Here is a 12,879-nt window from a genome sequence, read left to right as displayed (position 1 = left end):
CATTTCAACATGAGATTTGGTGGGGACAAAACATCCAAATCGATCAAAGGCAAATCTTTCAGTGCTTCCATTTTTAGATTTTCTTGTCCTGTTTTTCACCTTGTCATTGGACCCTTGACGCAGCTGGCCATGGCCTTGCCCTGTGGCATACCACCTGCCATCTGGAAAACAGGCATTACCAACTACTGTTGGGGAGAGGAGTCTGTAACTGCTGTATCCAGATGAAACCCACTCACCTCAGATTACCATCATGGTGTATTCAATTGGTTAATTGACTGTTCTGTTAGATTCTAAGCTGTGAAGGCAGAGCCTGCCTTGTTCAGCATTCAGAGTGAGTTTTGATCTTGGGTGGAGCCACATGATAAGCACATGGTTAATCCTCAATAAATATTAGCTGAATGAAAAATAAAAGTTTACAGTGTGCCCTTAAGTAAAGAACCATTCCTTTCACACCTGTGAAAATGAGTTTAAAACTTTTTCCTGCAACTCCTAGCATAGACAAAGGGCTAATATACCTAATAAATAAAGAGGCTCTATAGCCTACACAGAGGACATGTCAGTGGTTCTTACACGTGTGAGTAGACACTCAACCTCACAATAGTAAGAAGAAAGGTCGCATAACACTACGATGAGATACGAGGTTGGCAAAAATTCTGAGTGTTTATCGTTTTGTTTTGGGTTTTCTATGTTTTTTTGTTCATTGATGAGGCCACTACTTGCACGTGTCACCGGTGGAAGTATGAGGGCATACTTCCTTTAGAGGGCAGTTCAATAATATCTGTCAAAATTACAACCACAGGTGCTGTTTGTCCCAGCAATTCTTGTTCTGGACGTTTTCTATGCTTTCACTTGAGCACGTGCTAAATGATATAGGTATACAGTTACTGGCTGAAACATTCATTTTAATTGCAAAAGACCGAAGACAGTCTTGTCCATTGGAAGGGAACTTGTTGAATTACAATACGTCAAAAATGTGAAAGGCAGTGTAACTGTGGGGAGAAAAAGAGGAAGCCTTTGCCTTACGTTTGAATACAGAAGAACTCCAGGATCCATTGCTAAATGGAAGAAGCCAAGCTTCAAAAGAGTGTGTTTGGCCTTTCGTTTGTGTAAAAACCAAAAACGTGTAAAGAACAGTTGGGAGGGAGAAAAACACATTTATACTTGCTTGTGTATATAAAAAATATTTCAGAAAGAGTCACAATAACTAGTGACAGTGGTTTCTTCCGGTTGGGAACTAGGCACTTGGGAGTGGAGGGGCAGGAGGTAGACTTTTCACTGTGTACCTTTCAGGTGTCATTTTCTAACCATGTATTACCTGATCAAATAACTATTTAAGTTATTAAATCATTAATAAATTAATACAATTTTATTAATAAAATTTCTTATTAATAAATTTTATTAATAAAATTAATAAATAAAATTAATAAATTTTATTAATAAAATTAATAAATAAAATTAATAAATTTTATTAATACAGTTTATAAAATTTGCCCTTCCTTCACTGGACTAACAACAGCAAATCCTTTTGCTTGGGGGTATTTGGAAAGGAAGCTAGCAATTAGCCTGGCCCAGGGAATAAACGTTCTCATGGGAGTCCACCTGCCCCTGAAGTTGCTGAGTAGGAGTTAGAGCCTGATCTGCAGCGTCGTTGTGCTGAGGACTGGACGGGGTGGACTCTGCAGTGCCCCTGCCGTGGCCACCGAGTGGAGTGTGGGGCGGGAGGCAGGTGGGAGGCAGCAGGGCGAAGGCATGGCCCTGGGAGTGAAAAGATAGAAGGGAGACAGAGGACATGGTGAGTGGTCCTGAATTTCTACTCTTGCTTTATTCCCATGAACCTATTCTTCCCACAAGAAGTCTAAGCCCTTATTTCCCAGTTACAGCAATAGCTGTGTTAAATGATGTATAGCCAAAGGGGTTTCAACGTTTCTAGTTTTTCTTAAATTTCTTTATTTTAGGTGGGGTTATTTAGTATGTGATTGCACTAGAATGTTTCCTTGTGATAACTGGATTCCTTCCTGCAGTCTCACTTCCCAGGGTATATGATGGCATTTCTCACAGGCTGATTAGCTGGAATTTCACAATTGGCTGCAGAGCAGCCCCTGCCTTTGCTGTTGGAAGGCGTGACTTTTTGAAGAGACGTTTACTATCCAGAGGACAAGGCTGACAAGTCAAAGCCACCTCCTCTCGGTAGCCCTCCCAGTACTGAGGCTGTGGCCACCTGGTCCCTTGCCCTGGCTTGCTGGTCAGCCATGAGGGAGAGGGGCTCTTCCTTGCCAGAGGGCAAGGAGAAATGCGGGGGTGTCTGGTGACGAGCGTACCGCTGCCAGTGTCAGCCAGGTGGGCCGCGAGCGTCCACGCAGAGTCAGGCTATTCCTAGTGCATGTTGGAGTTTGCGGGGGTGGAGGGGGGTGCGCCAATATGCTCAAAGGTGTTTTCTTGATTCAGAAGTACGATCATAGTATTTTATTCTTTTCCCCCTTAGCGTGGAGATACAAAACTCCCCACAGGGTGGCCTTTGTTGAAAAATTGACCAAACTTGTCTTGAGCCAGCTGCCTAACTTCTGGAAACTCTGGATCTCCTACGTTAATGGAAGCCTCTTCAGTGAGGTGTGTATACGGACTCGGCTAGAGGTGGAGCTGAGTCACTGTGCATTTCTGGTCTTTAAAATGTTAGATTTAAGTGATTTTTTAAAATGTAGAGGCCCAACATCTCTAGCCATCGTCATAGTTTAAAATTAAAGCGTTATAAAGCCCTCTCACTTAGTAGCTGTGTGACCTCGGACAAGTCACTTTTCCTCATGTACAAAAAGAGAATAGTCTGGGCATCTGTCTCAAAAGGTGGTTGTAGGGATTAAATGAGATAGGCAATTAAAGAAAAAAGAAAGCTCGAACTCTTTTCAGGGACTCCAAATTGAGATATTGCCAGTCAGGCCAAATTCTGGGTGATGTGCGGTAGACTGTGAACAAATGATGAAACAAGGATAGCACCTTGGCAGCCGGCACCCGGAACAAAGTCATCCATAGAGTATGCAATTTCCCTTGGAAAGGATGTAAACATTCTGCAGTCTAGCCCCACTGTTATCAGCTTACAGAAGTTTTTATAAGCCCATCCATCTTCTGCAGTCACACATTTATTAATGCTTTAGTATCTTCATCATCATATGACTGATAGCATAGAAGGCATGAACATAAAGGAGTGACTGTTATGTGTGGCACATGGAAGTCAGTCACTTTCTAACCTCACTTCAAGTGCGCCATGAAAGGCCTCCAGCTCCTGGACATAGATTCTAATGCCCTTTGTCCTAGGCTGCCAAGGGCACCCCCCTGGGAGACTGAGAAGACAGGTGTTTCGTGTCTCTGCAGGAGACCGACTCTACACCAAGAGCCCTGGGGGAGATAGGGGTCTTCTGAGAGTAAAGGCTACTTTCTGCTTCTTTTTGACTTGGCAACACACGAAATGGACGTGGACAAAGGCTAAAACCATTTTTGGTTTTTTGCACAGAGGCACAGCCTTTGTGGTTTAACCCTCTCCTCCTTGGCGGAAAGTGGCTAAGTGTCGGAGTACCTCAGGTGTCTTTGGAGTCTCATTTGGCCGTGACCATAAATTCATGCTGATATTAAGGAAATAGAGATGTGCTCTGGAACTTTTTTCTTTGTATATTTGAACTCCACGTGCCTACTACCTCCGCTGTAAACCCACTGGATTCCTGCAGCCTTGTTTATGTGAATGGGTGGTTTTCTAACCTATAAAATTTACTATGTGCATAAAAAGAGAAATGTGTAATGCATGAACACAAACTCCTTAGTGCAGAAAAACCAATCGTGTAAGCACAACTTATCAATGCATTTTTTCTTTAGTTTCAGTTATCAGTTACTTTATAAGTGAACATTCAAATATTAAAGCAATACACAACTTTCTTTTCTTTGTTAGTTATGTATGAACTCTATTGAAAAGTTGACTATACAGAGGAAGTTCTTCCATGAAACGGACGTCAGGTTTCGCAGGTCTGCATAATGAGAGTTGCTTATTGCTGGCTTAGGAAGAGAATAATTTCAGTTTTGTCCTGATAAGTCTTTCCAGTACTCTGCTTCTGTGTGTCACCATCAGTTTGTGTCTCTGTGATCTCAGCTGGGTGAGCTGTGGGGCTCACCATGCTGAGGTCAAGCCTTGGGTCCCTTGCCCTCTGCACAGTGACAGTAGTGGCACCGCAGGCACCAGCTTCCTCTCTGTGTCTGCTCTGTCCCTAAACCCAATTGTTCGCGTGGGCAGGAAAGATTAGATGCTCCCCTGTCATGCCTTTGGACAGATGGCATTCATAGGTTTTCGCGCAGAACACTAGGAGCATAATAGAAACATCCAGTGTCTATCACTTCCTAGCCGTGACCTTAGGCAAATTACTTCTCTGCACCTGCTTCCATAGGACTGGTTTGAGAATTCAATGAGTTAGCATGAGTGAAGTGCTTATAATAATGTCTGACAGATAAGTAAGAGTTTGCTCTTATTATTTGGAATAAAATTTATTCCAGTATTTCCACTATTTGAAATCTCATCGGCCTGGCACACAATAGGTGTTCGGTGAACAAAATTTTGTAACATTAGAAAATAGTAGACTGATGAACTGCTGGAGTAGAATTGAATAATGTCAAGCTGAATCAACTCATCTAAAGAATTAGAATTACTCTTTTAGGGCCAGGCGCGGTGGCTCATGCCTATAATCCCAGCACTTTGGGAGGCCAAGGCGAGCGGATCACGAGGTCAGGAGATTGAAATCATCCTGGCTAACACGGTGAAACCCCGTCTCTACTAAAAATACAAAAAATTAACCAGGCGTGGTGGCGGGCGCCTGTAGTTGCAGCTACTCGGGAGGCTGAGGCAGGAGAATGGAATGGCGTGAACCCGGGAGGCGGAGCTTGCAGTGAGCCGAGATCCCGCCACTACACTCCAGCCTGGGCAACAGAGCGAGACTCCATCTCAAAAAAAAAAAAAAAAAAGAAAAAGGATTAGTCTTTTAGGACATGGATTTTAAACCGTAGTGTTTGTTTCCAGCCAAGTGTTTTTCCCTCATTTGCATCAGTTCTTAGAAGTGGCCCACCACACATGGACAGTAATTGCCTTCCCTGGAGTCTTTTTGAGTCATAAGATTGCTAAGAATTTTTGATCTAGGATATTTTAGTGAAAAGGGAGTATGTTTTGCTTTCTTACAGATTATATACCAAACATATAAATGAAATATTTGGTTGTAGATGAAAAATAAATCATCTACTTCAGAAGTCATGCACAACCTTAATGTTGAAATGAAAAAATGACTCTTAATTGGTTGTGCTGAATTGGATATGCCTATGACGTGTCTACCTGTCTATGTTTATAAACTTAAAAGCTTATAGCAATAATTACTAATTACGTGTAATTTGCTCTGCAGATTTGGGCATGCTTTGAAACTGTGTGCCCTCTTCTGAAGAGCTAGAGGAAAGCGCAGGGCTGTAGGAAGGAGCAGAGGAGCTGGGGACACTTGCTCCCCTTGCCGGTCTGCAAGTGAAACCCAGAAGCTGGATTGAATTCTGGGAAGAGTTCTGGGGCTTTTGATAGCTGTTTAATCTCACACAAGAAAGCATGATAGTTTTTAAACACAATTTATTTGAATTTTCTTATTTTTCTTGTTATAAAACTATCTTGTTGTATTAAGAGCCCATCCGTTAAAAATTTAGATGAAGTTTCCAACAGTTTAAAAAATAGTCAGTTCTTCAAGTCAGTGAAGGCCATGTGAAATAACAAATGTGAATCAAAACAGTGAAATCAGCCGTTGCTCTCACCACAAAGCAGTTTTGGTCTGTGTGTGCAGGAAAGAGTTAAGGTTTCTAGTTAACGAAATGGTTAATAGTAGGTTAAGATCTCACCTTTAGATATATCTTAAATATAGTGTATTTTTAGATAAAAATCTTTAAAACAGCCAAATAATTGATAAATATTAAGAGTCAGCATTTTAAAAAGTTACATAACTCAATAATATATAAATTAAAATGCCTTACATATTCCAAAATTAGATTTTCTTTTAAAAATAGGGCAAACTTTACATAATCCATTGTGTTGAAGATATTCAACTCTATTAAATTAAAACAGTAAGTAACAACTGAAAGCGGTCTGCCCCACAACTAGTTCCCTTCCCCCTCTACTTTTCATGTGTTTGGAGACAAATCCTTGAATTTTACAAAATTACTGTCCAGTACATTTCCTCATGCACTCATGAACACCTATTTGTTGGGCAAAATTGTTGTGGCAAAATTTAGCCTTAATTTTTATATGTTTTTTAACAACAGATTTTCATGCTTTTCTTTGATTTAAAAATATGTAATAGAACAAATGACTATGAAATAATCTTTGCATTGCACAGTCTTACTATGTACAAAGTTTGGTATCAGGTACTGTGGAGGATACAAGCAGAGGAGATGCCCTTTGACAGTCAAGACTCTTGCAGTTTTATACTGGCATGTGCCTCCCTCCACAGCATGGTGGAGCAAGTGTCCACGAATCAGGGCAATAGAACCAATAGGATGTGTATGCCTATCCTTGCACTCACACACACACATACACGAAGAGATCTATGCTAAGGGGTTGGCACATGTCATTATGGAGACTGACAAGCCGCAAGGGTCTGCAGGATGCATTGCCCAGCTGGATGGCCAATGCTGTAAGTTCCAGTTTGAATGCCAGCCGGCTCGAGACCTAAGGAGAGCAGATGTTTTCGGTTCAACTATGAAGGCACATAAAGCCCACAGTGTCCCAGCTTGAAGGCAGTCAGACAGGAGGAGTGCCTCTAACTCATGGGAGGATCAGCTCTTTTGTGCTGTTCAGGCCTTCAACTGATTGAGCAAGGCCCATCCACATCCCGGAGAGGTTCTGCCGTGCACAGTGCATTGATGCGCATGTTAATCTATCCAGAAACACCTCACAGACACACCTAGAGTAATGTTTCACCAAATGTCTAGCACCCTGTGGCCCAGCCAAGATGACACAGAATTAACCATCACAGGGTCCTTAACAAAGATTTAGCTCCTGACATTCCAGTAGGTGCTGGGCTCCGCAGCAGTGTCTGAATTCAACAAGCAAAGCAGTCCTCCTAACCCCCAACCGTCACACAAAGCTCTCCAACCTCTGCTCATCCCATTTGCTGACATCTGACATCTCCGGGAGAAGAATTGGGCATGTTAGGTTTTTCAGGAGTAAATCACAGGGTTACGCCTGGCAGATCTGCCTCCCGGGGCCACTCTCATGTCGGGACCCAGAGCGTTTGGGGCAGTTACACTTTCTTAAGTATATTCAAGAAGGTCTTGGAGAACCCTAACCCTAGGTGATCATTTATTCACCGGGGCCCAGGTACTGAGACACACATGCATGCATGCACATGTAATATACACATGCACATGTATGCATGCACACAAACAGACACAATACATGTACACATATGTAGACATGTATGAAACAATGTATAACACATGCATATAAATGCATGCATGTACTCTCAATATGTAGACATACACATAAATTTACACATATACATATCTACAATATAAATAAAAGTCACCAAAGTAAGCATGACCTTTCCTCTTCTAGAGACAGAACCCAAATAATTTTTTTAAATTATTATTTTAAAAATTCTGGTAACAGCTATAAAAGAAACAGATAGAGTTGTAAGACAGAATATCAGCAATGGGTTGGAGGTCAGGGAAGGCCTCTCCCTGGAGGTGATATTGAAACTGACACGTGGCACAAGAGAAGGACACAACCACACAGAGGATGGGGGGAAGCAGGCCCCAGGCAGCAAGAAGGATGCCTGCAGCACCAGGAGGGCAGCTCAGCTTATCAGAAAAGGAAGAAGCGTCCTGAGCAGTGGGAGGGCTGGGAGGGACAGGCCCAGCTGGCAGTGGCTTCATCCCAGGCCATGGGGCGGGGAACAGACCAGCTTTCCAGTTTTAAAAAACCCACGTTGGTGGTGTGTTCAGAATCAATTGGTGGGGACAAATGTGGGGGAAACCATGGAGGTCCTCCAGGCAGGAAACAGTGGTGGTTTGGATAAGGTTTCATCAGTGGAGTTGGAGAGCAGTTGGTAGGTTTGGTTGTATGTTGGACGTGGTGTTCATGTGAGGGAGAGGAAAGCAAGAATTCTAACGTTGCTCCCAGTGGGCTCCTGAGTGAGCGGGAGTGCCATTTGCCAAGCCAGAAAGACCTAAGGAAGAGCATGCTTGGAGGAAGCTTCAGATTTCCATTGATAATGTGGTAGATTGAGATTCCTGGGAGTTATTCAATATTCACATCTGGGTCACAGAGGAGATATTTGGGCTGGAGATAGACATCTGGAAGGCATTAGATAGAAATATTTGAAGCCATGGGAACAAACTAGACAGTATAGACAGCAAAGAAAAAAAGTACCCAAGCCTAAGACCTAACAAACTGCAACATGTCACCTCAGTGAGCAGGGCATTCATTTGCTCTATGCCCATACCCCATACCACCAACCGTGTTCTGATTCTGGTCTTCACACTGGGCAGACAGAAAGCAGCTGCACAGACATTCAGAGCCGCTGGTGTTAGCCGAGCGGGCGTGCGTTAGGTGGGGGTCCCTCTGCGCATGCCTCCTTCCTCACTGCAGCACCAGGGCAGTAGGTTCTCCTTCAGGCGGCCTGTCTCAGCCACCTGGGCTCACCTGCTGCTGTCTCAGTGTGGCTGTGTTCACCTGGGCCACTGCAACATCCTGCTGGCTGGTCATACTCGCACACTGGCCCCTCATTCCTTCTTCTTAATGTAGGCCTCACAGCACTCACCTGCTTAAAACACTTCAGTTCCTTCTCATTTGTCTTAAAAATAAAGGAAAAATCAACCTATGAGTTAAACCCTGGGGTACAAAGAATTTTAAGTGTCATTGACCAGTGAACTCAGGAGCTAGCTTTTTGAATGATTATTGAGATGAATTGCAGGTTTAGTTTTTATACATACCTTTAATTCTTTCAAGAGAAAAATGTATTTCTACAAAGAAAAAAATGATAAAAGCTGCATAGTTTAATATAAAATTTAAAAATGAATGGAAACTACAGTTCGAAGGATGTTGGTCCGTGTATGTGCTGCCCGTTTTTTTGTCAGGTTTGTCTGATAGTTCTGTTGAAAACACCCAACAATCCTAACCCATATTTTACTTACATTGATATGTTCATTATATAAACTAACCCTACACGCAGTTTTTATAGCTTATACAGAAATAAATACATATACAACGCACATAACATTGCTTGTATTTTAAAACTAACTTAAAGTCAATATCATGAGAATTTATAATGCAGCTGTTCTTAACTTGAAAGGTCTCTTGTCATGCATTACCCGATAATGCACGAGCATTTTCACCTTAAAGGTTAACTTTTGCATTATGTCAATGAAGTGTCAGAATTTTATTTTACATTGTATAATTTTGTTAATGCTTCTTTATTTAGAAAGCTTCCTAGGCTTGTCCCTCTAGGGTATTCTATATAAAAATATTTAGTTAGAAAATTTGTTAATAAACAGTTCTCTGAAATCCAACTGAACAGGCTTCTCTTTTAGTCAATATAAAGTAGTTTTCCATACATTAAGGAGAAAGAGACATTGGAAAAAAACATGAGTTATATCAATAAACAAACAAAAATTAATTCTAGAATGATAGAATGTATTTTATCCTAAATTACACTGAAATCTCTGAAGGAAGAGCCATAGTTTATAGTATTTAAAACTAAAATGACAGATTTCAGAGTTTAGGCTTCCTTTGGTTTCTTTACTAGCTAATGAGAAATGATGTTGACAGTGTTGTCGTGGGTATGATACCTGATGGTTTAACCATACGACATCGTTGATGAAAATGGTAGATGGAATTCACCTATAAAATCGGTAGTTTCAACTTAATTCTTGGATTCATTCATGGGAATTGTACTTAAAGGTTTTAGAAAGATAAATAACTTCTCATTGGGATAAGAAAGGTTTTCTAATTAATCATTCTTTAATCAGAAACATAGATTATGTCTTAAGCATTTCTTTTAATCAAGTTATAACCATATTTAATGTTCTCTTGATGTACAAGTGCTAAAGCATTTCTTATTTTTATAAATTATTTCTAATACGTTTTATTTTGTTTTTTTAATTTTTAAGACTGCTGAGAAGTCAGGCCAGATTGAAAGATCAAAGAATGTAAGGCAAAGACAAAATGATTTTAAGGTGAGTAAGGGTGATAAGTATGTAGACCTTTTCACAGGGTAGGGTTTTTCCTTTCTCACTTTGTATTCAAGACATCCATTACTGCCCAGGCAGCATCTTTTAGTTAATGTAACCCGATTAATCACATTTGAACGCGGTTATGCTTGTTCCTGGTTTTCTAGAAAATGATTCAGGAAGTAATGCACTCCCTGGTGAAGCTGACCCGCGGAGCCCTGCTTCCCCTCAGCATCCGGGATGGGGAAGCCAAGCAGTACGGAGGCTGGGAGGTGAAGTGCGAGCTCTCCGGACAGTGGCTTGCTCACGCCATCCAGACCGTAAGGTGAGTATGGACACATTCTCAGAGAAAGGCGTACTTTTGGTTTTTTTAACTTTTTGGAAAGAATTAATACATTCAGTGAAGAAGAAATTCTTCTTTTTCTTCTTTTTGTCCTTTTGCCTCCGCTGTTTCCTGTTCATCATCTGACAGCTAAGCTCCTCACTGTTCCTGGTTTTTGTGTTGGACTAGAATGTTCTTGAGTTTACGCATCTTCTCCGTTGTTGCACTCAGTATTACTCTGACAGTACAGTCCCTGTTGTGGTCCGTTTCTGTTTTCAGCCTAATGCTGTAGCTCGTAAGCTCCGTGAGGAATGATTATACAGTGAAAGAGATGCTAGGAATTGCTTTGCGATCCCACTCTGCTCACTTCTGTTTGGATGTGTTTGTTCGCAGACTTACTCATGAATCGTTGACTGCCCTTGAAATTCCTAATGACCTGTTGCAGACTATCCAGGATCTCATCTTGGATCTCCGAGTACGTTGTGTAATGGCCACGTTGCAGCACACGGCGGAAGGTGTGTTTCGATAAATCAGTGACGTTCACTGTGCAACGATTATCTGAATGTGCCACCTCCTTTCAGTGTCCAAATCCTTGAAAACAAGGGAAAATTACTCTTCTGGAAATTGGAATATATTAGTTCATCTTATTTCTAGCTGCTCGATAGAGTGTTTCTTCTTTTTGTGATGTATTGTTGCGAATTAAGACCATGCAGAAACTGAGATGGATACACTTGAAAATGTTTAAAGATATAAGAATATTGTTATGATAAATGTTAAGTAGAAAACATAGGGTATAAAATGTACATAAAGTCTGATCTCACTTTTGAAAATATATGGATGTATATTTTTAAATTTTAATTTACAGAAATCAATGTCCAATCAAAGGAAACTCTGTTAGTGTTGGTTCTCTGGATTCCAGAAATTATAGATGATTCTTGTTTTCTTTATACTTTTTAAATTTTTCAGGCTTTTCTACATAAAATCATAAAAAAACCATAAAGGTTTTCTTTACAAAGCAGCCTTTTAGTTATTAAATATTTTCAAAAATAAGAACATTGCTAAAATGGCACAGGCCTTTACTATCTACTACCAGGCTTGGCTTTTTAGGTAGGAAGCTTACATCTCTGCAAAATTGGTGGGTGATACTGTGTAAATGGGAAGGGAATGGAACCCAGGTGAGAAGTTGGATTCCCCTCTTAGTTGATTACCTCCTCCTCACCTAGGAACCTGAGCCTGCCCCAACGCCGAAGGTTTGAGCAGGTGGCATTCCCTTAGCCAACTGAGAATCATATTGCCCTTGTCAGGAATCTATAGGATTCAAAAAACAGCCAAATTATTCATCAGAAATTTTAGGAAAAAAAATACTGTATAACTTATTTTGTACATGCCTAGTGTTGTGAAGAATCCTGAATAAGTAATAAATGATTGTCTCAAGTTGTCATTAAATCTCACCTAGAATTCCCCAAATTGGGCTATACAGTAAAAACTTTTGTTTACATTAATATCTTAGTAGAATCATCCAGTGAACAATATGTACTTAAATCATCAAGTCTACCAAAATTATATTCTTTGCCTACTTTCATCAAGTTTTTACAAACCTATGTAAAACAATGAAAAACCATAACGTGTATACATTTTTAATCTGTATAAAATTTAGTGAGATAATTATAATAAAGTATTTGTGTGCTTCTTCTCGTATAGAAATAAAGAGATTAGCTGAAAAAGAAGACTGGATTGTTGATAATGAAGGACTGACTTCTCTAGTAAGTTTAAATTCTTTTCAATTATTAGTCATTAGTGTGTATTTAAAATAAATAGTTTATCATATTAATAGGGAGCATGTGCTCCATATGTTGCAGCTCTAAATAGAAATACAAGCTTCTTAAAGTTTTTCTTCTCAGAGACATTTTTGCTTAACACTAACCATAAATATTGAAAAATTAATGAAAACAATGCGTTTCTTTTAGACTTGACCTTTTTCATCCTGTATAACTTAACGATTTTTCTTTGAATTACTTTTTTAAAAACAGAGTATGCCTAATTCTAAATTACTCAGCAACTTGAGCTTTTCCGGAAAGCAGGATAGAAGAGATGACGTTGCTGGCTCCGAAGCCAAAACAAACCAAACAAACAAAAACAACCACCACAGACCACTGCAGATACATTCTCAGGCCAGGCAGCCAACTGTGACCTGTTTCTAGAATCTTCATCTTTTCAGCTGGGACTTTTAGGTTTAAAAATCATCTTCATGATTTCACGGGTTTTCACGCTTGTCTCACGGGTGCTCCTCGTGGTCCTGTGGGTGGCTGTGCCAGTGACGATGGCCAGGCAGC

The 12,879-nt window shown here is 40.5% G+C and overlaps 1 protein-coding gene across 6 annotated transcripts in view; it reads left to right on the top strand.

Annotated features, from left to right (window-relative positions):
* The window catches only part of EXOC2 (exocyst complex component 2), a 205,147-nt gene that overhangs the window by 118,204 nt on the left and 74,064 nt on the right, over positions 1-12,879 (top strand). For all 6 annotated transcript variants that reach the window (XM_031012319.3, XM_055391044.2, XM_055391043.2 and 3 more), the window contains 5 exons: positions 2,483-2,607; positions 10,165-10,230; positions 10,392-10,549; positions 10,940-11,061; positions 12,248-12,309. In XM_031012319.3, the coding sequence (XP_030868179.1) occupies positions 2,483-2,607; positions 10,165-10,230; positions 10,392-10,549; positions 10,940-11,061; positions 12,248-12,309 (533 nt within the window). The remainder of the gene's footprint in view (positions 1-2,482; positions 2,608-10,164; positions 10,231-10,391; positions 10,550-10,939; positions 11,062-12,247; positions 12,310-12,879) is intronic.

The sequence above is a fragment of the Gorilla gorilla genome, chromosome 5, assembly GCF_029281585.2.
Source record: "Gorilla gorilla gorilla isolate KB3781 chromosome 5, NHGRI_mGorGor1-v2.1_pri, whole genome shotgun sequence".
Taxonomy (NCBI): Eukaryota; Metazoa; Chordata; class Mammalia; order Primates; family Hominidae; genus Gorilla; species Gorilla gorilla.
The sequence above is the reverse complement of the archived record's forward strand: the minus strand, read 5'-3'. Positions and strand labels throughout refer to the sequence as shown.